This window comes from Bactrocera neohumeralis, chromosome 5 (assembly GCF_024586455.1).
Source record: "Bactrocera neohumeralis isolate Rockhampton chromosome 5, APGP_CSIRO_Bneo_wtdbg2-racon-allhic-juicebox.fasta_v2, whole genome shotgun sequence".
Lineage (NCBI taxonomy): Eukaryota > Metazoa > Arthropoda > Insecta > Diptera > Tephritidae > Bactrocera > Bactrocera neohumeralis.
The window spans coordinates 21,224,984-21,252,091 of record NC_065922.1 but is presented as its reverse complement, the minus strand read 5'-3'; the positions used below and the strand labels follow the sequence as shown (position 1 = coordinate 21,252,091).

The 27,108-nt window shown below is 35.8% G+C and overlaps 1 protein-coding gene across 11 annotated transcripts in view; it reads right to left on the bottom strand.

Annotated features, from left to right (window-relative positions):
* Positions 1 to 27,108, bottom strand: part of LOC126759726 (uncharacterized) — a 49,254-nt gene that overhangs the window by 9,991 nt on the left and 12,155 nt on the right. For 4 of the 11 annotated variants that reach the window (XR_007667058.1, XR_007667055.1, XR_007667057.1 and 1 more), the window contains exons 2-3: positions 17,320 to 17,505; positions 7,694 to 7,805 (exon numbers count right to left, since the gene is read on the bottom strand). The exons of 2 other annotated variants lie outside the window; for them this stretch is intronic. Coding sequence is in view for 1 of the 9 variants with exons in the window: in XM_050474768.1 (XP_050330725.1) it covers positions 7,694 to 7,805; positions 23,182 to 23,422 (353 nt within the window). In the remaining 8 variants the exon portion in view is untranslated. Of the gene's footprint in view, positions 1 to 7,693; positions 7,806 to 8,028; positions 8,044 to 17,319; positions 17,506 to 23,181; positions 23,774 to 27,108 lie in introns of those variants that run through there. 5 more of the 11 variants (XR_007667056.1, XR_007667053.1, XR_007667054.1 and 2 more) reach the window with 4 other exon arrangements.

Sequence of the window (27,108 nt, the reverse complement as noted above, 5' to 3'; positions counted from 1 at the left end):
ATAAGTAAGTAAAGTAAAAGGAAGGTTCTGTTAATAACTAAAAAAATTGAAATAAAGAAACATAAACACCAAAAACTTGTTTCATTTAAAATCGATTGAGTTAGTGGGTTTTACATTTATAGATTTACATTTTTTTACATTTATAGATAATGTATATAATAATATTAATTATTATAAATATAAAATCTTAAATTCTGGCCTTAAAACCCAAAGTTTACAAATAAAAACGAAACCTCAACAGCCTTTTTCTAAAGAGACGTAAAAATTTGATCTGGTCACCCCAGTCACGCGGAGGCGCACAATCGCTGAAGCACAAATAGTCGATTTCTACCAGGCACGCAAAGCTGGCTAGGAGGTAGCCGCCGCGAGGAAATTGAATTTTCTGTTGCATACCTCAAAGGCGCAGGTGAAATGAAACTACCTTAGCGACAGGCGCAGGATAACCGGAAGTAAAAGCTGCGGCGCATTTAGAGGAATAACTTCATTGAAATAGAACCGATTTTGTGTCCGCGAAAGGTAAATGAAAGAACAAGTCTGCAGCTTTACAGCAAGCTATTAACTAATATTTACAAGCCACAAATAGAAGAAATATTTTGAAAGAAAATGCGACATATCAACTTTTTGGTAATATTTAATAATTTTATAATTTAAAGCAATATGGAAAGACGATCGTATAACTGTTCTCTAGAAATACGCTCCATATGTATTTGCTGTTATATAGTAGCACTACAGGTTCCCTAAATTCAGCTAAAATTTACGTTTTTTGCTCCACTTACTTATCGTTAAACTATCACGCTTGCATGCGTTGTGAAAGTATGCGCAGCTCACTTGTTCCATTCTACCCTTTTTATCTTTTAACTGACACCAAATTCATTGAAATCAGTAAATTTTTTCAGAAGTTATACTGAATAAATTAATGGCACTGCTATATCTACTAGTTACAGTAGTTGGTTGTGCGCCTCGAGGATATGCATTAACAAATCTGATGATTAAGAGTTTTACCCAAAATCGAAGAAGCATGTGAAGGTGACCAGATGTGATATTTTCTTAATTCTTACAATCCTAACATATGTATGTATATTGTCTTTTTGGTGCGAAATGAACAGGACGTATGGGCGTACATGCATGTAAATGAACATATGTATGTACATACAAGTTACTCTTATTCAAACATACTATTTGCAATTTATTTTATTTTTCAATAATATATGTATTTTTAGTACAATAAATTATTTTTATTGTGGTCACTCTATTCTTGCAGGAGCACGAGTTCGATTTTACACTTCTCATTGTTCTCACTTGCTCACCTCAGCATGCAAAAAACCAACAGCACACACCAGTAGCATGCAGTGACATGATGTGATAAACAGCGAAGGCTGCCGCTGTTCGTGTCAATTGAATGTAAACAAGTTGTGGAGCCGAGTAAGAATAAGTGCATTCGTTGTTGTGGAAGAGAAAATTGTTATTATGTGAAAAGAATTATTGAAAATGGATATTGTGTAAAATAAAATAGTGAGAAATATTTACAAAAGTATGGTATAATTTAATATAATAAATTATTTAACATAATGTAATTTGAATAAAAATACATACCACAAAAGTAAAAAATAAATGAGTAAAAAAGTGTGTTGTGAAATAGAATAAAATTTGCTTACATTTGTACATAACTGAATTTCAAGCTAAAGTATTTCATAAGCATGCGTTACAGCAGAATATGCGTGTGGAAAAGGTTAAAAATAAAAGTGAAACGTGAAAAGGCTTGTAAAACCCCAACAAACAAATTGATAATTACCCAAGGTAAGTAAGGGAAAACCACTATGTGTATTTGAAAGTAAAGTTATAGCACAAAGAATATATCAAAATATTTCCATTTGGATGACTTATTAGTGAAATAATGTCAAATATTTTTTCACAACCATTACTGTATTTTTCTTAATATCTGAAATATCTCTAGAATGTTACTGATGTTAGTGTATTTTTGCCTAGGTGTAAGTCCTAAAGTTATAGTCTTAAAACTATTTACAGAAATCGTCATCAAAAGAGATTTTGATATACAGAACATACTTAGTTTAAGGGGTGTTATAACTTAGCGCCCCTTGCAGTTGAGGTCATAGACAAAAATGCTTGGTTGTAGAGGGTTCGGCATCATCCTCATACAACTGATTCTTATTTTAGAAATACAGAAAGTTTTCTCTATGCAGTTTCAGAAAGTTTACCATAGATATAACAAAAAGCAGTGAAGTGGAAGCTCCTTTGGAGACCTTAATGTAACGTTAATTTTATTAAGGATACGGAGTCTGATAAAGTTTTATGCTGATGTTGGGATTGGTTTGTCTTACATTTGCCCAGAATTATTTATAAACATAGTTTCTTTATCTGTTAACAACTTTAACTATGCGGGAGTACTAAGGCTAAACAAATAGTGAAACAGTGACGCCTGAATAGTAATCGCTAAGATTATTCTGATATGAAAATCGGAAGCCATTTATTTATTGTTGATACATATGTATATTAATATTTGAAAGTTACCAAGTATATTCAGAAAGAATATTTCAAATTTTCCCTGTACAAATCGAATTAAAAAATTTTATTTACTTTTGTGGCTGCACTAACATTTTAAGCCTAAGTGTTTTATCAACAAACGTTATTCGCTAAATGGTAAATAAAGTTTTCATTGAACCTCTGATGGTCAATTTACGACAAAGTATGTTAACTGAAATTCATGTAACTGTATGTAAATGCAAATGTCCCCCGCGCATTTAATTTTCCACTTTACAGCATAGCGGTTATGGTATTGCAAAACTGTAATCAATAGAACGTAAAGAGAAAACAATTAAAATAAATAAAACAAACATTAATTAAAAATATACTAGAATTTACTCCGATGTTTGATTAGATACTAATATGAGCAATATCAGCATAAATAGTTCGAGGTTCTAAATAAATTAAAACCACAAAATATATAAAATAAATTGATTGAAAATGAATACACACAAATAATAAAATTCACAACCAATATATGATTATTTACAAATATGGTGTGAAATTCACAAGGTCACAATTGGTTTACGTTTCCAAAAATAAATACATACGTAGCATGTAAATTTACAACAAATGAAGCTTCGATATTGACCTTAAATATTTATACTCAAATTAAAGCAATTACACATCTTACTATGAAAGTATTTAATTCAATGTTTAAAGTACTAACTTAGTGAAATTTAATCCAAATTTTTGTGAAAAAATGTTTTTTATAACAAATTTCTTCTAAAGAAGAGTGAATAAATTCATACTATATGTAAATATCACACAGTTCATCCTAACACCACATACAGCAAGTGAAAGAAATTGATCAGAAACATATAGTACATAGTATATACCTAATGAGTTAACATCTACATGGCTTGTATTAGTGGTTTATTTTCTTGTTTTGTTTCTCGTATACACAACAATGGATCGGCATTTATTATTTGACATTCTTTGCTGTTATAACGTAGACAATTCCCTGTAATTTGAAAATTTTCATGTGAATGAGTAACGATCTCACTGTCAGCGGCACTAAGCTCACTGAGCCAATAAAATTTTTGAAGGACGCGAAATACTACTTTGGTTGAGCTAAAAGTGGCTTGGCTCTGTCGTATACTGAAATGTAAATCTATAACTGTTTCGCCAAGTACCAAGTGTATTTATACACTGAAAATACCTTTTATAAAAGTCATTATGGTCTTAGCTTAAAACTAGTATAAACCTTTATTAGTTGACTTGTGTATATGCATTACATTACACATTATCTTAAGCCAGCAGATGAAAATCACGGAGAACTTATAAAATGTTTATTTAAATGCTCAGGATGATCGATTTAGCCAAGTCCGTATGTCTGTATGCATAACATGCGGACTTATTTCCATTTCCACCACTGTTATCATTTTGTCTTGTTTGAATTAATTCCTCCTCGAAATAAACTTTTTAAAACTTCTTCAAATCGAGTGTTGCTGGTAAAATCTGCCTCTATAGTAATATGAAATTGAATCAGTCGAATTGAGTGGTTGGCTATTATCTGCCGTGTTCTTCGCTTTCTATGAATTTTTGCTTCATATATTTCGTAAGCAAAAAAACTTTATTTTTTAATTTTATGAAATTTCTTTTGAAAGAAATTCTTATGGAGAAATTTCAAAATAATTAAAATTGAGTTTAGAAAATATTTATTTAGTTTAAAAAATAGTTTGAAAAAATGCACTAATTTCTTCAGATATAGTAAATCACAAACATAAGTTTATTTGCGTTTATGAAAAGAAATAAAAGCAGTATTTTCATACAAAAAATCTATCTTCATATACATACAACACAGACATATAAATTTATCAACTACTGGAAATCAAACCAGTTATGTCTTTCCTACACGTGTCTGTAAATATAAGTATTTATTTAGGAACAGTATTAATTTTTCAGTAGCATACCTAATGCAACCATATACAAAGTAAATTGCAAAAATTGCATATGACAAATACACAATAGACAGACGGAAAACTATAAACGTATATACCAAATAAGCACCGACATACATACATACCACACATTTTGTTTGTTTACAAAATATTAATGCTTCCGTTGTTTAATATAAATATTTGCAAACATGTCTACCAACACGATATTTATATATCATATTGATATTTACTATGCATGCATTATATATGTATGTACCCTGTAAGAACAAATGTTATACAAAAAAAGAAAAATTTTTCCACTTTTTTTTTAAAGGAATATAATATTTTGCATCTGTTTTACAATAAATAACAAAGAATTTATCGTTTTTGCAAAGCCAGGTCCTTCTCCACCTGGTCTTTCCAACTGAGTGGAGGTCCTCTTCTTGCTCTGCTCCCACCGGCGGGTACTGCGTCGAATACTTTCAGAGCTAGATTGTTTTCGTCCATTCGCTGAACTGCCAAAATCGTCGTATATCTCATACATCTCATTGGTCCATCGCGCAAAGGACCTTACATCTTTCTCAGAACTTTTCTCCCGAAAGATCTAAGCCTCTGCACCATATAGCAGAACGGGAATGATTAATGACGTGTAGAGTTTGGTTTTTGTTCGTTGAAGTTGCCCCTGTCGGCAAGAGTTATTTTGTGTTGGATTTTGAGACTGACGTATGTATTTGTTAGTGTTAATGCTGGTTCCAAAATAGACGAAATTATCTACGACTTCGAAGTTAAGACTGTACGTCGCGAGTGCGACGACTGTTTGTTTGATGGCAGGAGATATTTCGTCTTGCCCTCGTTATCCACCAGACCCATTTACTTCGCTTCCTTATCTATTCTGGAGAAAGCAGAACTAACAATATCAATATCATCGACATACGCCAGCAGCTGTATACTCTTATAGAAGATTGTACCTGCAGCAGATTGCAGAAGTCGCACGATAGGGAGTCGCCTTGTCTGAAACCTCGTTTGGTATTGAACGGCTCAGAGAGGTCCTTCCCGATCCTGACGGAGCTTTTAGTGTTGCTCAACGTCAGTTTACACAGCCGTATTAGTTTGCGGGGATACGAAATTCAGACATCGCGGCGTAAAGGCAGCTTCTTTTCGTGCTATCGAAAGCAGCTTTGAAATTGACGAAGAGGTGGTGTGTGTCGATTATCTTTTCACGGGTCTTTTCCAAGATTTGTCGCATACTGAATATCTGGTTGATTGTTGATTTGCCAGGTCTAAAGCCACAGATAAGGTCCAATCAGTTTGTTGATGGATGGACGCGATGTTGTGGTTAACGCAGATTGATTGGGGTCTCTCTTTTTGTGGATTGGGCAGAGCACACTTATATTCCAATCGTTGAGTATGCTTTCGTCCGATCATATTTTACAAAGAAGCTGATGCTTGCTTGTTATGATATTTGAAGAGCTCGGCTGGCAATCCATTTCCCCCGCCACGTTGTGGTTCTTCGGACGGGTTATTGCAATTCGAACTTCTTCACGGTCGGGTAGAGGAAGTTCTGCTCCATCGTAATCGGTTGGAGAATCGGCTGACGTTATGCTTTCACTGCCATTCAGCAGGCTGGAGAAGTGTAACCTCTATAATTTTCGTATGCTCTGGGCATCAGTCACTAGATTTCCTATGGGGGTTCTACAAAAGTATGCTTCGGTCATTAAACTTTCTCAGGCAGTCTTTTTTATCTCCACTGCGACAATAAAAAATAAATTTTATAAATGTGCTCACTATATGTCAATTAACGTGTGACATATGTGTCATGAAAAGAATCTCAAGATCTCTTTCGGTTCGACTCAATATAGGAAATGTTTTGGATAGGAAGCATGTCAACAATAGGTTCATGACAAAAGACTGAGTTTTTGGTGAAACACGAAACCAAAGTCATCGCCCAGTCACCATATTCGCCAGATGTGGCTCTCTCCTAGGTGACACTATATATAAAAATCGCCGCTTTTGGCGTCGTAAACAAACAGCCGCAAAACACAACATTGTATTGAAGAAAAAGTTTGACTAATCTAGAAAAAATGTTTATCCGAGTCCAAGTCAAATTTGATCTTAAGTGCTAAAAACTGCCTTGTATGTTCTTAAAAAATCTTGCTCAAAACATTTAAGCATTCACCATTTTCTCCTTTTCTTCTCTGTTGATTTTTTTATATCTTTGCTATAGCTTCGGTTTCCTTCCCTCCACTAATCTACCTATGTTTTTTCCACTTTTTCATTCTCTTAACTATTATTTTTTCATCACCGTTTTCCACTTTCTTCTTCAGTAATTTTTTGTGTATTTTTAATTTGTTTTTCACTGACTATACCTTTGGTTTTCAATGTTCTTCTCGTAATTCTCTTATGCTTTACCTTCTCATTTTTATTCAGTTTATTTATGTTTCTGTTGATTCACTCTGTTTTTCTGTTGGTAGCAGTTTTGGTTCGCTGACTCTGTAAGTAAGTTTAATTTTGCGAGTTGCTTGAAGTTGGATATCTCAGAAAGATATAACCTTGAAAACGTCTAGAAGCTTTTAAAAATTTGCTGTTAAAAGCTGATCTATATTATTCATGCGTTTCAGTCAAATTCACATTGAGTTACTAGCAAAAATCTCTTCTACAACGAAATGCAACAAATGGTTCAGTGCATAAAATAATTTTTAACGATAAACTTGGTTCGAAAGTTGCCTTCTGCACTTAAAAAACTATGAACATACTTAAACAATTAAATATTGAAAGCTGAAAAGGTGGCAGATAGACCAACAAATTTTTCGTTCAGTTCAAACACCGCCGATAAACTGTAAGGCGATTCATTTCAACAATTCTATAATTAAATTTTCCGTTGCAAGCATGAGCGCGCAAAATTTTCGCGGTTTTCTTATGCACATAATAGCGTTGGTTTGATGGGATTTAAGCGAAACGCGCAATTATCTACCGATTAATGATGTTATATATATTTACATGCTGTACATCAGTAGTTAAGTAATTTAATTTGATGCGTAGGCACGTTTCATTTGAATGTCAGTCTATCGCGTACATACCGACGTGACGGAGTAAATGTGTGAAAGATGGAATGATTGAATGAGTTAAGAATCTTCCTGCGTAACTTTTGCTTATAACTTTCCGATTTATGTATGTGTGTGCACGAATGTGTGTGTGTAATTAAAGCAGGCTACTCAAAAGCTTTCATTGATTTAATCTTTTTTTTTTTGGTTTAAATCTCTTTTGCTTACCTTGATTCTGCCGATGGCTTACAGCCGGGCGTGCTCTTCCATAGGCGAGGCACATGTACAAGAAGAAAATCAGCGTTAGTGGTGTAACGAATGATGACGCGGCAAAAGAGAGCTGCAAGAGTGGAAAATATGTATCTTCTATGAAACAGATTTGCTGCAGAAACGTTTTTCTTACATAAAACACTGTAGAAGCAGACATTTGAATTAAATATCATTAACAAAATTTGTCAGATAACTAATTCTATGTATATACACACATATTAAATTTTTACTTGTGTGCGTGGTACATAAATGTTCATGGCATATTTCCGGAAGTTCATTCATTTACTCATTACCTTATGTGTTTGTATTGTATTGTAAATTGATAGCCAGACATTTTATCGCTTGGAAGCTTTGAAGATTATGTAAACACAGACAGGTATATATCGGGTGATTTTTTTGAGGTTAGGATCTTCATGCATTAGTATTTGACAGATCACGTGGGATTTCAGACATGGTGTCAAAGAGAAAGATGCTCAGTATGCTTTGACATTTCATCATGAATAGACTTACTAACGAGCAACGCTTGCAAATCATTGAATTTTATTACCAAAATCAGTGTTCGGTTCGAAATGTGTTTCGCGCTTTACGTCCGATTTATGGTCTACATAATCGACCAAGTGAGCAAACAATTAATGCGATTGTGACCAAGTTTCGCACTCAGTTTACTTTATTGGACATTAAACCAACCACACGAATGCGTACAGTGCGATACAGAAGAGAATATTGCGTCTGTTTCTATGGCTGAAGACCGTGAAATGTCGATTCGTCGCCGTTCGCAGCAATTGGGTTTGTGTTATTCGACCACATGGAAGATTTTACGCAAAGATCTTGGTGTAAAACCGTATAAAATACAGCTCGTGCAAGAACTGAAGCCGAACGATCTGCCACAACGTCGAATTTTCAGTGAATGGGCCCTAGAAAAGTTGGCAGAAAATCCGCTTTTTTATCGACAAATTTTGTTCAGCGATGAGGCTCATTTCTGGTTGAATGGCTACGTAAATAAGCAAAATTGTCGCATTTGGGGTGAAGAGCAACCAGAAGCCGTTCAAGAACTGCCCATGCATCCCGAAAAATGCACTGTTTGGTGTGGTTTGTACGCTGGTGGAATCATTGGACCGTATTTTTTCAAAGATGCTGTTGGACGCAACGTGTTCGATGCTAACAAACTTTTTGTTGCCAAAAATGGAAGAACTGAACTTGGTTGACATGTGGTTTCAACAAGATGGCGCTACATGCCACACAGCTCGCGATTCTATGGCCATTTTGAGGGAAAACTTCGGAGAACAATTCATCTCAAGAAATGGACCCGTAAGTTGGCCACCAAGATCATGCGATTTAACGCCTTTAGACTATTTTTTGTGGGGCTACGTCAAGTCTAAAGTCTACAGAAATAAGCCAGCAACTATTCCAGCTTTGGAAGACAACATTTCCGAAGAAATTCGGGCTATTCCGGCCGAAATGCTCGAAAAAGTTGCCCAAAATTGGACTTTCCGAATGGACCACCTAAGACGCAGCCGCGGTCAACATTTAAATGAAATTATCTTCAAAAAGTAAATGTCATGAACCAATCTAACGTTTCAAATAAAGAACCGATGAGATTTTGCAAATTTTATGCGTTTTTTTTTTAAAAAAGTTATCAAGCTCTTAAAAAATCACCCGATATATATATATATATATGTATATGTTCTAAGTTGTTGTTCTAGTTAATCGCTAGCCACTTTTATTGCCAGTCATTTGCACGCTCATTTATTAGTTAACAGCTAACTGTTGTGTAATTAACGCAGCATTCAAACACGCTGACAAATCTGACGTAATCCAATTTAATTCAATAAAAGAAAACACAATTTGAACAGTGTTAAATTAAGCTGACATGCTTCGTAAATCAAAGTTCTACGATACGATTGGCTCTAGTATTTATTGTATATATTGTAACCGGAGTAAATTAATTTTTGATATCAACCCAATGATTAAATACGCATTTTGTTATGGACGAATGATTTAGGTAGCAAATAATCTGAGAAATAGCAGTTCTTTTGTTCCGAAAAGTAAATGGGCTTTGAACAAACCTCATATAAAGATTATGTTAGGTTTGGTTAGTGTGGTAGGCCAATGAGCCACGCATAGATCAGTTTTGGTCCATTGCGAAACCAGATGGAGTTCAGTTACTAGGTCTTTGAGGAGTAGTCATATTTTAGGATGCCTGCGGGTGATGTGAACTCCAACGTACTCTGAGACCTCACCATCGATACCTCCTCCAGTGTATCATACCGTGGGCAACCCAGATGCTTGCTAATGCGGGAAGAGCTCCATTTTTCACCTGGTACCTTGCTGTAGACATTTCCGGCAGTCTTCTCGATCTATCAGCCTTATTTTGCAGGCGTGTTACGCCAACAGTTAACTCTGGATTTGCCTGCAGGTACATTGGAAGCAATCTCCGCGGCTTTCGCAATAGCAAAGACCTCAGCTTAAAATATACTGCAGTGCTTCGGCAACTTAAAAGGCCGCCTTGTGTTTAACTCTTCACTGTAGTCCATTTTCGAGTCGTCCGTTAAATTTTTTGGGTGTGGCGCGCAGCTAACATACTTTTACCATCTTTTTTTATGTTTACTTTGAACCTTTTTCCCAGGTCAGAGCTTGCCAAACCGCTATTACCCAGCGCAAAGGTGGCAGGCTTAGTACCAGTTCAACAGCCGCCGATGGAGTTGTTCTTAAAGCTCCGGTTGTGCACAGCGCAGCGAGCCTCTGAACCCCTCCCATTGGCTTCTGGTAAATGAATTTCCGTAAGCCTGTCCACCATACTGCTGCACCGTAAACCAGAATAGGTTTTACCCAGGTTGTACCGAGTATCTGCCTACACGCATAAAAAGCATTACTTTTTCACTCTTTTTTCCACATTGTGCTTCCACAGCAGTTTGCTGTCCAGGACTACCGCAAGGTACTTGGTACGGTTCTTGAAAGAGAGTTCTGTCCCATATATAAAACTAACGCGGCCAAGTTACTATTCCTTTTAAAAGGGACATAAAGGGTCACTTAAAAAGGTTGTGTAACCGTACTTATTAAAAAAAAAAGAAAAAAGGCCTGTACAAAAACATTTTAGTGGAATAGCAAAATAGAAGCTTTGTCGCTTTTATTTGCCTTAAGTCGAGTATTCGTACTTACTCCATGTTTACTTCAATACACCAATTTATCTGAATTTTTGAAAAGTATTTCCCTTAACGTTTTCAAACTCAATTTATTTACAGTTACCATGGCAGTTAACTTGACTATACGCTTGTTATTTCTTACTGCAAAATTTATTGCTTCACAATACTTTTGTTCGCTTGCAATTCAGCAATAATAACGTGAAAACATACAAGTGATTTTGAATGTTGCCTCCTTCTCCTCTGCTTAACAACTCGTAGCCAATATGGATGCATGTGCCGTTCCATTTGCATTTCTGTTTTATTCGTCTGATGTTGTAAGCGTCAATACGCTTGCTCGTTCGCTCTTTATTCACGCCTTTATGGCTTTCGTGGAGTTTCGTTTCCCAATTCACTGAATTTGATATTGTCATTTTGTTTTCGAATCCGAAATGTTGACGATTGCTGGCTTGCTTTATTCTACTTATTTTTTATTTTTGACATTACACTGAATTTTATGGCTGAATGTATTTCTTTGTCCTTAAAACCCAGCTAAATTAAATAACCCGATTTCCGAAGAGAGCCATATATATTTTACAGTTATTTAGATTTAATGTGTGTCGACTAGGCAGAAGGAAAAATAGTAAAATCGGATTCGTATTTTACATGAATGGTGATAGCCCCTCGGTAGATAATGGAACACCCCTTCTACTATCGAAAAACTTCCTGAGGCTTTCAAAATCCGCTTTAATATATTTTCTATGATTGAATCAATTTTTTTGTATTGTTTAGGAAGTAAGGTTTTCTTAGTTAGATTCTAAAATAATTCCGCACGATATTACATGAGTCATTCTTTCTTCATTTCAAAATTCGTCCTACCATATTCCTTTTTAACATGCTCTCTCACATGCATACAAATCGCGTGCAGTCACCTTTCTTTCCAAACCATCAAATAATAATAATTTTGGTTTCCAAAAACTTTTTGAGACTTTTTAAAAGATTGGCGGCTTCTGGGGTTAATTGAAAGTGAAAGCTCATTAGCGACACATTCGCGGATAAATAACAATACAAGTAAATATTCATAAATGTTTGCGAGTTTACCAGTATATGTATTAATGACAGTTATACATATATAAATGTCAATAATAAATAAGCAAGTTATGTCAACTTATTTCCTTTGTCAACACTTGCCAATAACTTTCCGAGTTCATTGCATTTGGCTGTCGTTTGTATATTCAAATATACAGTTATGTGGATATGAAAAAATGTATATGACTTCGAGTGTAGAATACAAATAAATATATTCATTGCCGAAAGTTTTAGGATAAACTTTTAGAAATCATCAAGGCTCAGCAAGAAGTTGTTTAATTGAATTATGACCTGAAATCCTATGGACTTGAGTGAAAAAAATTAATAACGAATATACCCATAATGTTTTACTGTTGTTATATTTTTTGAAATGTAAATTATTTAGTTCTTAAATCATAAACTGTTGTATCAGATAATATTATTACCATTAAGGCAAGAACACACGCGGGAAGTAAAGTGCTTACAGAGTTTATAATAATTTACTTTCACAACCTGTCAAATACTTTCTCGTTAATTATTTTAAATTTTAGGAAGAATTCAACTTTTTTCAATTTATGTTTTTTGCAGTATAATTAGCAATATTTTTGCTTAATCTGATTCGGGTACTTAAACACACACTTTTCCGAGAAACAAATTCAGTATATCTTATTTTGACAGATTACTAATTTCAAGCTTAAGCCTTTTTATGATGAGTTCGGGCTTTGCTTTCTCTTAATCAGACCTTTCAAACATAAATGATATTCCAGCCTTGGAGTATTCGTAAGCTCTCTCATGCTAATTTCCATGCTCCATGTGCTCAAGATAAGATATATAAAAGGGATTAGATATCACACAGACTCTAAAAATTTCTAAATTTATTTATTTTCAATGAAATATGAAGACTTTGATAGGAATAAGATCTAATAATAACAAGGAATAAGTTCACCGTGAGTATATACCCAGTTCACTTCACAGAAAAGAATAAAGTTGGGTGGGTAACAATACTTGTTCATAAACAAATTATTTTACAGAATTAGGTCTCCAAAGGTTCGTCGAATGGTTGCAAATCTTGCATATGGCAAAAGTTTGTTCTCTGCTCAATATTCAGACCTATTTCAAGAAATTTTATATTAACGTGCTTGTGGAATATACTAAGAACTTCACTAGCAAATAAATAACAATAAATAGCAAATAAATAACATAAACTTGGCAACGATTAAAAGGGAAACGCAATGCAAGTTCAAGGTCATCAGAACAAAACAAAAAAGAAAAAAAGTGGTTATCACAAAAGGCAGTGTGAGCCAGGCCAGAAGAGAAATAAAACTCTTCCGACGATCAATTCCTTTCTTTATGACAACTTCAGTCCAATGATTTCAAAACGGTTCTAAAAGTAAGAAATAGTAGTATCACATGTTAAATTTACTACCTTTCAACTTAAAATGGATAATTTTATATTTATAAGCAGATGAGTGCCCGATTGCGCTAGCAATTTGTCGCAAAAAGCTCTTGAGTTGCAGTTTAATAGTGACATGATGCAACATAGTGTCAAAAATTGTGGTATTACAAAAATTTATAGCTTATTAAGCCTGTCACCTTCTTAAAAGTGAACGATTGCTGAGCAAAAGATGCCATGCTTCGATAAGTTCGATATGCTTGAATGCTGAACTGTCCTTCAGGCGTTTGCGCGTGTATTTATAGATTTGTGTGTTGTCTGTGCATCGATGATTGTGATGTAGCGATATTTTTAAGCTGATTTTTAGAAAGCAGATTCAGATGAAAAGCTTACTTAAGTATGCTATCGATTTATATACCCTACCGATTCGAATACTTAAGTAAGATTTTCACTAAAAATATGGAGACTTGAAAAACGGCACTTTGAAAGTGTTTCTTACAATAGAAAGCCAACCACAGAGTAGTATATCTGGTATAAAACTTGAAAACTTCATACACAAATTTGACGTTTGGCATCTAGAATAGATATAAAGATGTTGGCTGCTTGTAAGAAAAATGTACAGTCATTGCATTAGCTGGCTCGCTTTTGGTAATGACACCTATATGTTCCGGTATGTCAGGCACTCTACTATTTTTATTATTGAAATCCATCAAACGTTCGTCTTGTGGCAATAGTTAGAATGTCTGTCTTATTATCCTCGCTGCGCTTCATTTCCTCGCACCGGATGTTTGTTTAGCTCGCAAACATAAAAGCAATTCCGCAAGTATGCTTCCGGCAAAGTTATAAATATGTAAATTGTCAAAGAAGAATATGAACATTTGAAAAGTATTATAAACGTATTTGCAGCGCATTGTTGATAGTCTTGTAGGTATTTGCTTACTTAAAATTAAGCTAGCATTTATTTTTGATTGATTGGTTAATTACCTTTGGTATACAAGTTGCGTTCCAAAGTAAACAGGACTTAAAAAAACAGAACAAATGGTTTTTTCGGAAAAATCAATATATTTTATTCAAAATAGTCTCCTTCAGCTTCAATATAGCTTCTTGCACGGTCCAACAGCATGTCGAACGAGTGTTTTAGCTCGTTGGCTGGTATGGCCGCCAGTATGCCGGTGCAAGCCTTTTGAATGGCCTCTTCGTCTGCATAATGCTTTCCTTTCATGGGCAAATGCATTTCTTCGAAAAGGAAAAAGTTGCACGGTGCCATATCAGGTGAATTCGGGGAGTGGTTAATGGTTAAAATGTGATTTTTGGTCCAATAATCGGTCACAATCAGTCCTTCGAATGTTGGAGTCTGAGCAATTTTTGGCCTTCAGTCAATTTGTGCGGAACTAATCGTGAACACAACTTTCGTAAGCCCAAATTTTCAGTCAAAATGCAATAAATCGATGTTCTGAAGATGTTCAATTCCATTTCCATGAATTTCAATGATGATTTCGGCAAATTTTTGATGAATTCAGGCACAGTTTTGATCGAGTTTCCGGTGATCACGGATTTGGACAACTTTGAAAACGTTGAAACCACTCGTGCACTCTGCTACGTGATAAGCAATCATCTCCATAAACTTGTTTCATAAATTGAAACGTTTTGGTAAAAGTTTTACCAATTTTAAAACAAAATTTAATGTTGGCTCTTTGTTCGAAGCTCATTTTCGCAACGATAACACAAACATATGGACACTTAAAACGCAATAACTTCACTTCCAATTAATGAAATGTCATGAAATTCTCACTGGACAATCGATAAAGAAAGCAGATTCTAACGCATCAGTCGACATATAGATGGCGCCACCAGGGGGCGCTAGATTCAAAAAGTTCTGTTTACTTTGGAACGCTCCTTGTAATTCTAAGAATTGCTATGTTCGACTAGCACAAACTTATTACTAACTGGCCCCATAATAGGCTACGTATAGTTTCTAAAATTCGAAAATTAGCTTAAATATAAGAAAGAGAAAACTAAAACTAGAATAAGCTTTGGTCGAATGACATGCATTAGCACCTAACTATATAAGGGTTCTAGATTTTCTCGTATTGACCCTTACCATCCGCAAGTATTTTAAAGTGTTTTGTCTACCACACAACTGCATGATTGGGTCACACCGACCACGAATAAGCTCTACGTTAAGAGTTGTAAGTGCTTTCGGCAAACTTCACATTTCAATGAAAAGCCAACACTTTTTATATAAAATATATTTATCGTAGACCATTTACTGATCTGCTGAGAAGAGCGATATCAACACGACAATTGTGGGAATAATCTGTAAAAATGCCATGATGCTTACAGTATGCTTCTTTGACACAAATCCCTTTATACATAAGTACTTGTATAGTATATGCGTATAAATGCATACATACAAGTGGCTACCGCAGCTGTGCCAGTGCCTTGAAGTAGTAGTAAGTAGCAAGTGCTCTTAGCAATTCAGTCAATATATTTATCTGTAATACTTTGATTTCTACATGGAGCAATATTTCGTCCTATTTACTTGTTATAGGTTAGAGTGTATAGAAATGTGCATGATGAATGTTTTTTCTTCAGTAGCTCCACACATTTTTTACATATTATGCGTTGGTTAAAAGTTACGGCGTCATGCGCGATGAATCCGAGTGATCTTGTAAACTATTCTATTCTACCTGATATCCCTGCAGAGTTAACTTTCCCATCGAAAAATTTTCAAAAGGTCTTACGCTATTTGGCGAGGACTCCTTTTTCTTTTTTCGACACCGGCCCTCACTAGCTCCATTGTGCCCATTTGATCGATATTTTAATCCTACGAGTTGGCTGACGTTGTTGTTGGTGTTAATGTTGGTTCCAAGGTAGACAAAATCTGGTCTGATACGGGTTTGGTTGTGAACGAAAATAGGTCGAAATATCTCCTGTAATTAATCAAACGACTGTTGCCATTCATAACTGTGAAGTCAGAGACGTCAGCCCCGAAATCCAACGCAGAATAACTCTTGCCAAAACCAAACTCTATAAGTCACTCATCATCCTTGTCCTACTATACGGTGCATAGGCTTGGACGATGACGACAGCTAATGTTACGAGTTTTCGAGAGAAAGGTTCTGCGTTAGATTTATGGCATTGACATAGTTCAACGAATTAAGAGACGACTTCTATGCTGGCTAGGTCATGTCGTCCTAACGGATGAACACACTCCAGCCCTAATAGTATTCAACACAGTACCCGCCGGATAAAGCAGAGGTAGAGGAAGACTTTCACTCTACTTGAAAAGAACAGGTTGGGAAGGACCTGGCTCCACTTGGAATCTCCAATTGGCTCCGAACAGTGAAAAGGAAGAACGACTGACGCGCTGTTATAAACTCGGTTATAACCACGTAAGCGGTGTCTACGCCAATAAAAATTTGATATCCTTAAAGTATTATCGCCATTTTTCCGAGGACACCTATTTTCCTTTTTTCGCCAGTGGTCGCCATTCCGCCCTCATTAGTCCCATTATGCTCAGCTGATCGATATTTTAGTCGCCTATGTACGAATTGGACGTAGTTGACAGACGTTCATTCTGAGATGTAGATGACACGGAGATTACATCTTCACACACGCGGCCTGGTATATTCTTCACATTCATGAAAACTATCATCCTGACCTACTCTTTGAAAGAATTATCTACAACTTAAAATCCCGATGTATGTCATAAGTGTAGAACTAATGAGATGTCGGGTTCGTAGGTAGAATATTCTATGGCATACATAATTTTAACTTTCAGACCGACATATTTAGAAAATTCATGGAAAAAACAACGTTTTTTTCCCCGGCTTGTGCCATTCACCAATAAAATAAAGTGTATATCTATTATTTCTAACTTGACTAAAAGAAAACTGACACTATCGCAAGAACAATGTGTCGAATTCACTTCATGTTCAGTGAAAGGAGCCTGTTACAAAAAGTGTGTCACTTGCCTGGAAAGCAACGAGATTCCAGATTACCTCGTGCGATGAAAAGTCACACGCTGTGTAATTGCGTCCTTTGAAATAGTATAGTTGAATGGAGTGCGATAACGCCACGGGTATGGCCGATGTCACAATGGCCACCCAAGCAGAGTTTATCGGAAATGGCTAGATTGATAATTAGCAGGTTGATGGTGGAATGCATCTGCTGGTTGGCGACGACCACTGTGAAAAAATATAAGATGAATTTAAAATTGATTCAATAATTGTTCAAGGTATTAGTAATTTAAATTAGAAATGCATTACTTTTAATTCTACGTAATATACTAGTATATGAACTCTACTGTTATTATTTTCGGAGTGGATTGACAAGAGTGTATAGATGAGCTTAATTCAATTTTTGACGATGACAGGAGTTGGTTGGTGGTACGGTGAATACAATTGAGGGCGAATTGAAACAACTATAGTCATTAGTGGCACCAGAATACATTCAATATTGCATGGACACTTGACAGTAAAAAAAAATTTCACGTTGAGTCCCATACAATTTGTCGATTGCTCAAAACAAGGCTCCATAGTTGAGTGAAATGTTAGAAAAATACGATAACTGTTTTTCGAAACAGGTATTTGAAATTGTGAGAGATAATACAACAGAGAGAATAGTTGCTTGCTTGTTTTCTTGGAACAACTGGATATATCGCACCCAAATTACTAAAACAACGCAGAACGATAAAATCTGAGGGATACAAAACCATCTGTTTGCTGGTTGTATTGCAAGAAATCAGGAAAACTAACCGCAGAAAATGGATAATTTTTCATCATGACAATACGAGCTCTCCCACATCGAAGGAAAAAACTGCATTTTTGAGCACTTTAAACATCGACTTAATGATTGGTTCACCGTAAAGTCTTGACTTGACACTAAAATGACTTTTTTTATTCCCGTAGGAAAAAGTTATAAACTAATGTTTTGGAGGTAACTCAATCAGAGTGCCGAAAGTGCTTCGAAAATTGGTTCAAACGCATGCGCAAGTGTATAGATCTTAATGTGGAATATTTTGGAAAAAATCGTCAAGCGATTTTCGATGATAAAAATTTGTTTTTGCTCTTTAATCCCGAAATATAAAAAGCAACCTACGTGTGCACCCTTTCATTTAAATTTTTAGTTTTAATCAAAAAAGAATCGGACCTGTCAGACGTCGCAATTCAGCTATGTACCTGTGTATATATGGTAATTCTTTAACCGATTTTAATATAACAAGATTCGAAGACATTTGAAACCAGATTAAGGTTGGTAAGAATAATCTATACTTTAATTGTGAATATGGCATATCTTAGTCACCCCTAACCTAATTTTCTCCAAATTTTCCCGATTCACTCATGAGAGCAACGTACTAAATCTTTCTCAGAACTTTCCTTCCGTGCCCGTTAATACCACCTATATTGAATATTTGTAGTTAAGACTAGGCTTTAACTAAACCTATTTCTTTCTGAAGTACATATAAAGTGCATTCGTGCATGAGTGCAATTATTCAAAAAATAAGGTCGATTAAATTTTAGGTTCGAAATCAAATTTCTGGTGTCGAAACGTTCAGAAGTTGGAAAAGGTCTTTCGTGATAATTGTTTGTTGCGAGCAAACAGTTTTTGATTATTACAAATTATTCAAAGAGGGTCGATAACGCGTTGACGGACGACCACGTGCAGGACGGCGATTAAGATCGACTGATGATCAACACGTCAATAAATTAAAAGAATTGATATTTGAAAATCGACTACTAACAGTCAGAGATTTTACTGGCATCGTTGAAATATCGAAAGGATTAGTGAAAACTATTTTGAAAGAATATTTGCGCCTAAACAATGTGAAATCACGATTGGTTCCAAAATCACTAAATTTTTTTCGAAAAGCAGCGTCGCGCTAAAGACTGTGAAATGATGCTTTACGACTACCAGGAGAAAGGTATTATTAATGGCGACTTGCCTTAGATCTATGCTTATGACCAGGATCAGCCGCTCAATCCGCCAAATATCGTGGCAAAGATGAGTCGAAGACGAAAAAACCACGTCAAACCACAAAAACAATTGATTTTTGCACCACGATGGTGCTCTGTCGCTTACTGCATTGATTCTTCGTAAGTTTTTCGCCGAATTTTTAACCACTATCGTGCCACAACCACCGTATTCGTCTGATTTAGCTCCTTGTGACTTCTGGCTATTCAGCAAACTCAAATGGCCGCTCCGGGGAAACTGTTTTTAGTCAATAGAAGACATTAAACGTGAGTCACTATGCGCATTGAACGCTATTCATTTGCACAAGTGTATTATTGCCAAGGGGGATTACTTTTAATGGTGACGATATAGATTTTGAAGAATAAATTAGGAATTTTAAAATTATGAACAAAGTAGTAACATTTTTTATTCACAGTGGTATGTTCATTAGGTCAGTGTATACAAATATTCGTAGATACTAGGATTTTTAAGTCGAGGTGTCATTTACCATACAACCACTCTACTTGATGAAATGGAGCCACTTTTCCTCTTACCAAATGCTAATTTTTTTCCTAGAGAGCGCATAAAAAATGCTGCGTTGAGTGACACATCTTCAGTGCCATTGTAAACAAAGTCATACGAGTTTTAAAGAGTGCTTAGAGAGAACAAAACGCTTTCTTTACTTTTGCGTTGGCAGTTTTTTATTTGGGCTTAGTTGTGTCCTCGATCACATCCACACAAACATACTCATTTCAACCCAGTTTGACACGAATTTAAACTTTTTGCGTTGTTGTAATCTGTTACGCAAATATGTTGGATGTTGCAAACACGACAAACGACATACGAACATATGTATATTGGCGAAAGGTTTCATTAAGGGGACATGAGTGAAAAACAAGCTAAGCCATGTCAAAGTTGTGGTTTACAAATCCCACAGATCTTTCGTTGCATGTATACAAATTAATCCATGTTCCGTTATATACTGCATATATTAATTTTATATATTGTATGTAGGGCCTCTATAGATATGTGACGAATTTTATATAAATTAAAGCAACATTTTGCAACTCTTCGCTTATCCCGAATTACAAAACTCAATTTATTTTTAACTTTTTCCTGATACTTAGTAGAACCAGATAGTATGAAAACAAAGTTGTAAGTCATTTAAGTTAAAGCAACTACTCGCACATGGCTAAGTCCTTCAACATTTATATTAACACACATGTGTACTATGCATCACTAACTGTCTCAAGGTGTGCGTTTAATTGTAACATCAGCAGAAATAGCAAGAATACATCCACTTGCTTATATGTAGGTGTGAAAGCAATGCAAAAGCAAGTGCTGCTCTAAAATGTGTATCATTAAAAAAAAAATAAAACACGTGTTTCGGTTGAAAATGTAAATGAAACAGTCTATGTCATAAAAATAAAACCGAAACGGGTTTTAATATATGGGTAATTCATTTCTAAGTTTTCTATTTTTCTAAAGAAAAAACATAAATACTTCAAATTTAGTGGTGAATGTTGATTATCATTCGATGACTCCCTCGAGCATTTCAACTAGCAACTGGCGAATGACACGCGTGATGTTTCGGTCCAAGGCCTGAATCGAAGCGTGATTATTTGAATATACTTTAGACTTTACATATCCCCATAGGAGAAAGTCCAACGGTGCGATATCACACGATCTTGGTGGCCAATCGACTGGCTCAAAACTTGTAAACATTTGCTCACCGAAGTGTTCTCTCAATAAATCCATTGATTGATGCAATGTGTTGGAAGTGACGCAGTCTTGTATGAACCGGGCACAAACCATACCAAACCTTTGTTTTTTTCTGGGTGAAATGACAACTCTTTACTTTTCGTTCCAAATGCGGCAATTCTGCTTGTTTACATACCCATTGAGCCAGAAATGGACCTCATCGCTGAACAAAATTTGGCTCGAAAACGTCGGAACTTCTAGGAACTTTTCAAAAGCCCATAGAGCGAAGCGATGTCGCTTGGAAAGGTCGAGCGGCTTCAGTTCTTGCACAAGCTGTATTTTGTACGCTTTCAATTTAAAAACTCGATGTAAAATTTGCCAAGTTGTTCATACGTCTGTCCGAGTTGCTGCAAACGGCGCTGAATCGACTCTGCACGGTCTTCGTATACACTCTCAGTTAAGGCTGCTATATTTTCTTCACTGCGTATTGGACAGAGTGATCTGTCAAAAATGGCTTTTGAGATACCTCTTCTTGGATTTCCCGGTTCCCACTGGCTATTCTCGGTTTTCACTGCGCTCGAATTTGGTAAATTTGCATCCTACCATAAAAAGAGAGTCCCTCTCACACCACTCTTCATTTATTGCCATTTAGCGACTCTCATTGCCCTTATCGATTTTTATTGCCTATCCTGGCTCTCTGAACTTCTTACTGTCTTTATATATATTTTTTTGTAGGCCCTTACCTGCTCTCGCTCACCCTACTTTGCTGTCATTGGATCGCGTACAGTGAGCTATGTCCTCATTTCTTATTGGTATTTTTCTTGTCTCTTAACTTCCACTTGCTCTCCGCGTTTCTTAGTGGCTTTTCTCTTATCTCCACGAGTCTACCGGGATCTCTCGTGTATTCACTAACTTTCTTTGGCTTTAACTGACTTTCGTTGAAAAATATTTATACCTAGGCTTCTTCTTAAAAAAGAAAAATAATTCAATAAACTAGTATAAAATTGGTTATATGGGTGGTTATAGGATATAGAAAATCTGAGAGACTTATATAAAATCTAAAATTGTAGTAAATATAATTTTGAGGTAAATGAAGAACACCTTTCTAAAGGAATTAACTTCAAAGTTACCTTGAAGCCATCTGAACTAAATTTTCGATTTGAAAAAAAAAATAAAATTTCCCGACTTATCAAGCTACAATTGTGCATATAAAACTTATATTCTTGTGTGAACGTAAGAATGCAATTACAACAAAAGATTCCATTGAATAGCAGAAAACAACAACTGTGCTAAGTACCAGGCTAGTCGATATACCATGGTGAACTACATGCAATTGCAAGACACAATGGCTATCGGATGAAGTGGTTTGCAAAAGAAAGGAAATTGCAAAGAGACTACTACTACTGCATGGCCTTGACTTCCCACTTGCCACCAAAATAACGTAGGTGCTCAACAAAACGCGTTTGATATGCAGCCTGTCACCTGACTAGCCCGTTCACGTACTCAATCTTGTACACATGCGTTCATAAGTACACATATGTATACCCCACATGCTGATAGTCGTTCAAGCCGTAGTATACATTCTATTTTACCAGAGTACTTGCAGATTCTACACGTGAAGAGCACTCAACGTCGGCACGCTTGTACACGTCTGAACACTTTTGCTACACTTTTACACCTGCGTTTTACGTAAGCACTCATTTATTACACATATCTTACTGCAACAATCATTATATTCACTTTTGTTGCTGAGCAACGATGATTGCGAACGGAAGAAATTAAAAACCGAAGGATAATAATTTGGCTGCATTTTATAATAATTTTTAAGTTACTTCTTTAGGCATTTGCGATCTGTCGAAAAAAGACTATTGAAAGAAGTACCTCTCCTTGCATCACCGGTTAAAAGTAATTCTTACAATTATGGCAAATCATGAACGTTTTCGCAAATTTACTATTTTAACACAATCAGAGCGGGACAATATTTTGCACTGATTTTGGATTTGTGCTGGCATCCGCAAACCCATTAAGCAGTTATCTCACACACCCACTGCCTGCACTTATTTGTTAACTATACAAGCATATGGCTACATAGATATGAGTATTTGCGGGGTCAGTTATCCAAATGAGCACAAGCAAATAGATTCAGTCAGTAAACACACGTACGCACATTTTGTATGCTGTACACATTTGATTTACATTATTGTACTCACCTAAAATGACGAGCGCATTTCCCAAAAGGCCTGCAAGGCCGATGATGCCGAAAAATACGGACACAATGGTTGACACAACGTGCACCAGTGGGTCCATTTCAAATTCCAAGAGACCGTCTCGTGGCAAAGAGTAATTTCCATCATATCCCACCTCTGCGCCATCTTGTCCAAGGAGTCCGGTAAAACTTGCGTTAGTGCTACATGCCCACAGTATTGTCCAAAGTCTCGTTAATACAGTCATAGGTGTTGTTGCTGCTCCAATTGGGCGGGCAGGCTCCCGGCAGCGCGACCATAACGGGCGCCGTCGGACTCAGTGTGGGTGCGACGCTCTGATTGTGTAGCATATTTCGTTTACTCGTGTATTCCTCGTATTTGATGGTGCTTTGTTTGCATTTGGGCACAAAGTAATGCGAAAATATGCCTAAAGATATTTGTGATAGTGGGAGCGTTAGACCGCTGGAACTCAATGCTTAGTTGGTTGTGTGTTTTCGTCGGGTCTGCGTCGTGACCAGAATTGATAATTACGACAAATTTCCGTAGTATGTGTGAAGAGCAGATTTTGTTTGGTTTTCTGTTATCCAATTTTATTTTTCTGTGAAAAAAAGCCATGGGAGAAAACAGTAAATAAGATTAATCTTCTGTAAAGAGGCATTAAATCGTGCAATAATCAATATACTATGTATTATAAATATTTTTTAAACGAATGTAGGCAATAAACATATTTTGACTTTCACTGTCACGTTAAATGTTGAAATGGACGCTAGAAATAAATTTCGCTGGAGATTAATGGGACGTTCATTTTGAATCACTTATATGAAATGTAGGGGGTCGGTGGTGATTAAAAGTTTATTATTCCAAGTGATTAATTAATGTACTTTTATTGATGTTGTGCTGTTTTATATATTCATAGGCTGAAAAGTATTGAAAGAAATAGTAAATCGTTTGGTTAATGTAAATCTTTGAAACCTTGTTTCCATCTTGAGCTCTGGAAAATCCATAAAAGGGGATATGATCCCTGGGGGGACCCTCCAAAAGAAAGGTTGGTAAGCGTTTAAAGGCATGTCATTATTGGGGAGAATTAAGCTATGTCACTCTTGCCTAGGGCCATTCCTGAAGTGTACATTCGCAGGTTGATGGAATTGGGGTTCAGATAAGGGGCCCTGGAGCCAAATTGCCTATAGGGTTCGTCCGGAAAGTAATAGAACTGAGTCGATTTAAAAAAAATTGGTTCAATAATTTTTTTTACCGTTGCAATTAATTAAAAACTTTCAAAATAGGCTCCTTCTGCGTCGATACAGCGCTGCCAGCGCGATTTCTAAGCATTGAAGCGGAAGGCATTTTCCGGAATAGCCTTGAGAGCCGATGCATGCTGCGTTGGAAGATCCCTTTTCATCGGCCTTTTCAGGCAAGGTGAAACAAAAAGTCCAGGGGCCACAAATCTGGGCTTAAAATTATGCAGAAGCGTTGGGATGCCGGCCGTGGTTAGGTACCTGTTCACAATAAAGGCGGTGTGAGCCGGGGTGTTGTTTTGGTGCTACTTCTGTCGGACACGATTGACCCTTCGTTTGAGAATCTAGAGAGCTTTCACGCAAAACTTGGCATTGATTTGATGAAATTTAACATCTTGGCAATTAAACGTATACTTAGTCGACGGTCTGAGTTCAAAACTTTGCGCACACGAGTTACATTGTCAGTGTTTGTCGAAGTCGCAGGTCTCCCAGCACCGTCTTCATCAGCGACCTCTTATTCTTCCAAAATGTTGTAGAATTTCTAAAATAATAAAAACAACAGTTTTAAGCCTACTTAATCATTTAGAACGTCGACTAAGGTGTACGTAGATATTACTGAATTTACACACAGAATTTAATCTGTGTAAGTTTTTAATGAACGCTGCAGACGGCTTGCACAACGCACAGAAATACGTCGCGCGAAAATGTTTGTCCTGACTTTACCAGTTTGCTCGAAGGATACAGTCACAGCGAAATCTAAAACAGCCCTATTATTTTCCGAACAATCCCTGAAAAGTATGAACAGGTTTCCAAACATTTTTAAAGCTGATATTTTTAATTTACTAAGATCTGTTTAACCCAGTTGAATAACAAACTGGGTTAGTTATATAATTTCAAATTTTTTTGGTGCCTGGGTAGCAGTAGTGTGAATGTGTGTTCGTTGAAATAATTAAATTGTTGCCAGTGCGTTTCTACACATCTTTTTTGAGCAAAAATTCCTCCGCAAATTGAACAAGCTGCGGATTTTATTGTGATTTTTAGTGGCTGCCGTTGACGCTCATTTGAGTGAAATGATTGACATTTTACGAGTCTTTCACACAAGCGCGTGTTAACTTAATTGTTTGCTGCCTCATTGTCTTCATCGGTTTAGCTCAGTTGTCATTTCGATGTAATAATTTCAATTAGTCAATTCCAATTGTCATGACTGCTGAGCTTTTTTTTTCATTGTTCTGTTTGGTCCAATAACAGCTGAGATTTATTTTTTGCTTTCCCATTTGCTCTCAACATACACAATACAAGGGTCTGAAAACGTAACTTTGATTTCATACCGGATCTCTTGGATCATGGAGTCGCCAAACCGAACTCTGGCCCTTTTGTATGAAAAGGGTAGATATTAGCATTATACCTATTTGTTGTCAGAATATGCGTATATGTGTTAGTACCCCCTTATTACGTTGTAATTACTTTTTAGAGAAAATTCTAATATTTAATTACATTTTAAACAAAAAAATTTTGGGGCGGATATAGTGCAAACAAACAGACAGTAAGAAATGAATTTACCTAATGTAATAAATACTAAACATTTTAAGAAAGAAAATTAATACAAACATTCAGCAAAGTAAAATAAAATGCATACCGACTGCTTTGAATCCCACAAATGAAGATATACACGAATAAGTTATATCTGAATGAAAAAAATTCGGCAAAGTAAATAATGTTGTTCTTTTGGCATTCCGTCATGCATTTATTATGTTCTTTCTTGTTGCCTTTGTTGTTTAGATAAATAGAGGTAGTCGAGAATCGCCCATAGCGTTGTGGGGCGAAAAATTAAAAAGAACTCACTGTAAATATTTGCCTGTGAATCGTTTTTTATTTACACATCTTTGAATTTCATTTCTTCCCACCTTCCATTTGCATAAATTTCTTCAAAAATTTTTTGTATACGCTTAATATTAAAAATTCTAGGTTCAGTGGAGACATTTTTGTAGATTTATTTAATTTAATATGTTTGTAACTGTTTGCTTTTTTGCATTTTTTCATAAGAATAAGACCTTTGTATATTTTTTTATCAAGTCTATAGGTACTGTGTCATGTCACCTGAAAATTTTTCCGGATTTCGAAAATAACCATTATGCTAATTTAAGGCTAAAATGGCATACAAATTTTCTAAAGATATGGTGAACTGTGAATATGAAAATACTAAAAATGGTTTTCGATGACAGTGAAAGAACAGTAGTCGTGGTAGCTGCGACCTGTGTTCTGTTGTAGAAATACCGCTTAAGTGTCAATTGAGCAATTATAGCATACTACTATTTTGGAAGCCTGGTCTCTACCTGCAAAATTATTACACATTAACTAATCACAAACGGTTTCATTAAGCCATTTTGTTGTTCATCACAGTGGCGAGTTGCATTTATGAATAAATTAGTTACACTCGCTGATAGCCGGGTTCACATATGCAATTTAGATCCGCATTGATATACTACTTCTATACTGAAATATATTTACATCAACGTATACCAGGCTGCCCGCACACACACAGTAATTTAGAAAACTGTAGCAAGCAAATTGTGCAATTATTGCAACTAGGTGCAAAATTAGCAGGAAGCATAATGATGCTGTTGAAATCATTGTTGTACATAGCAATTTTAGTTAGAGAGCAAAATTTTGAGCTAACTCATTTAACCATACTGTTAAT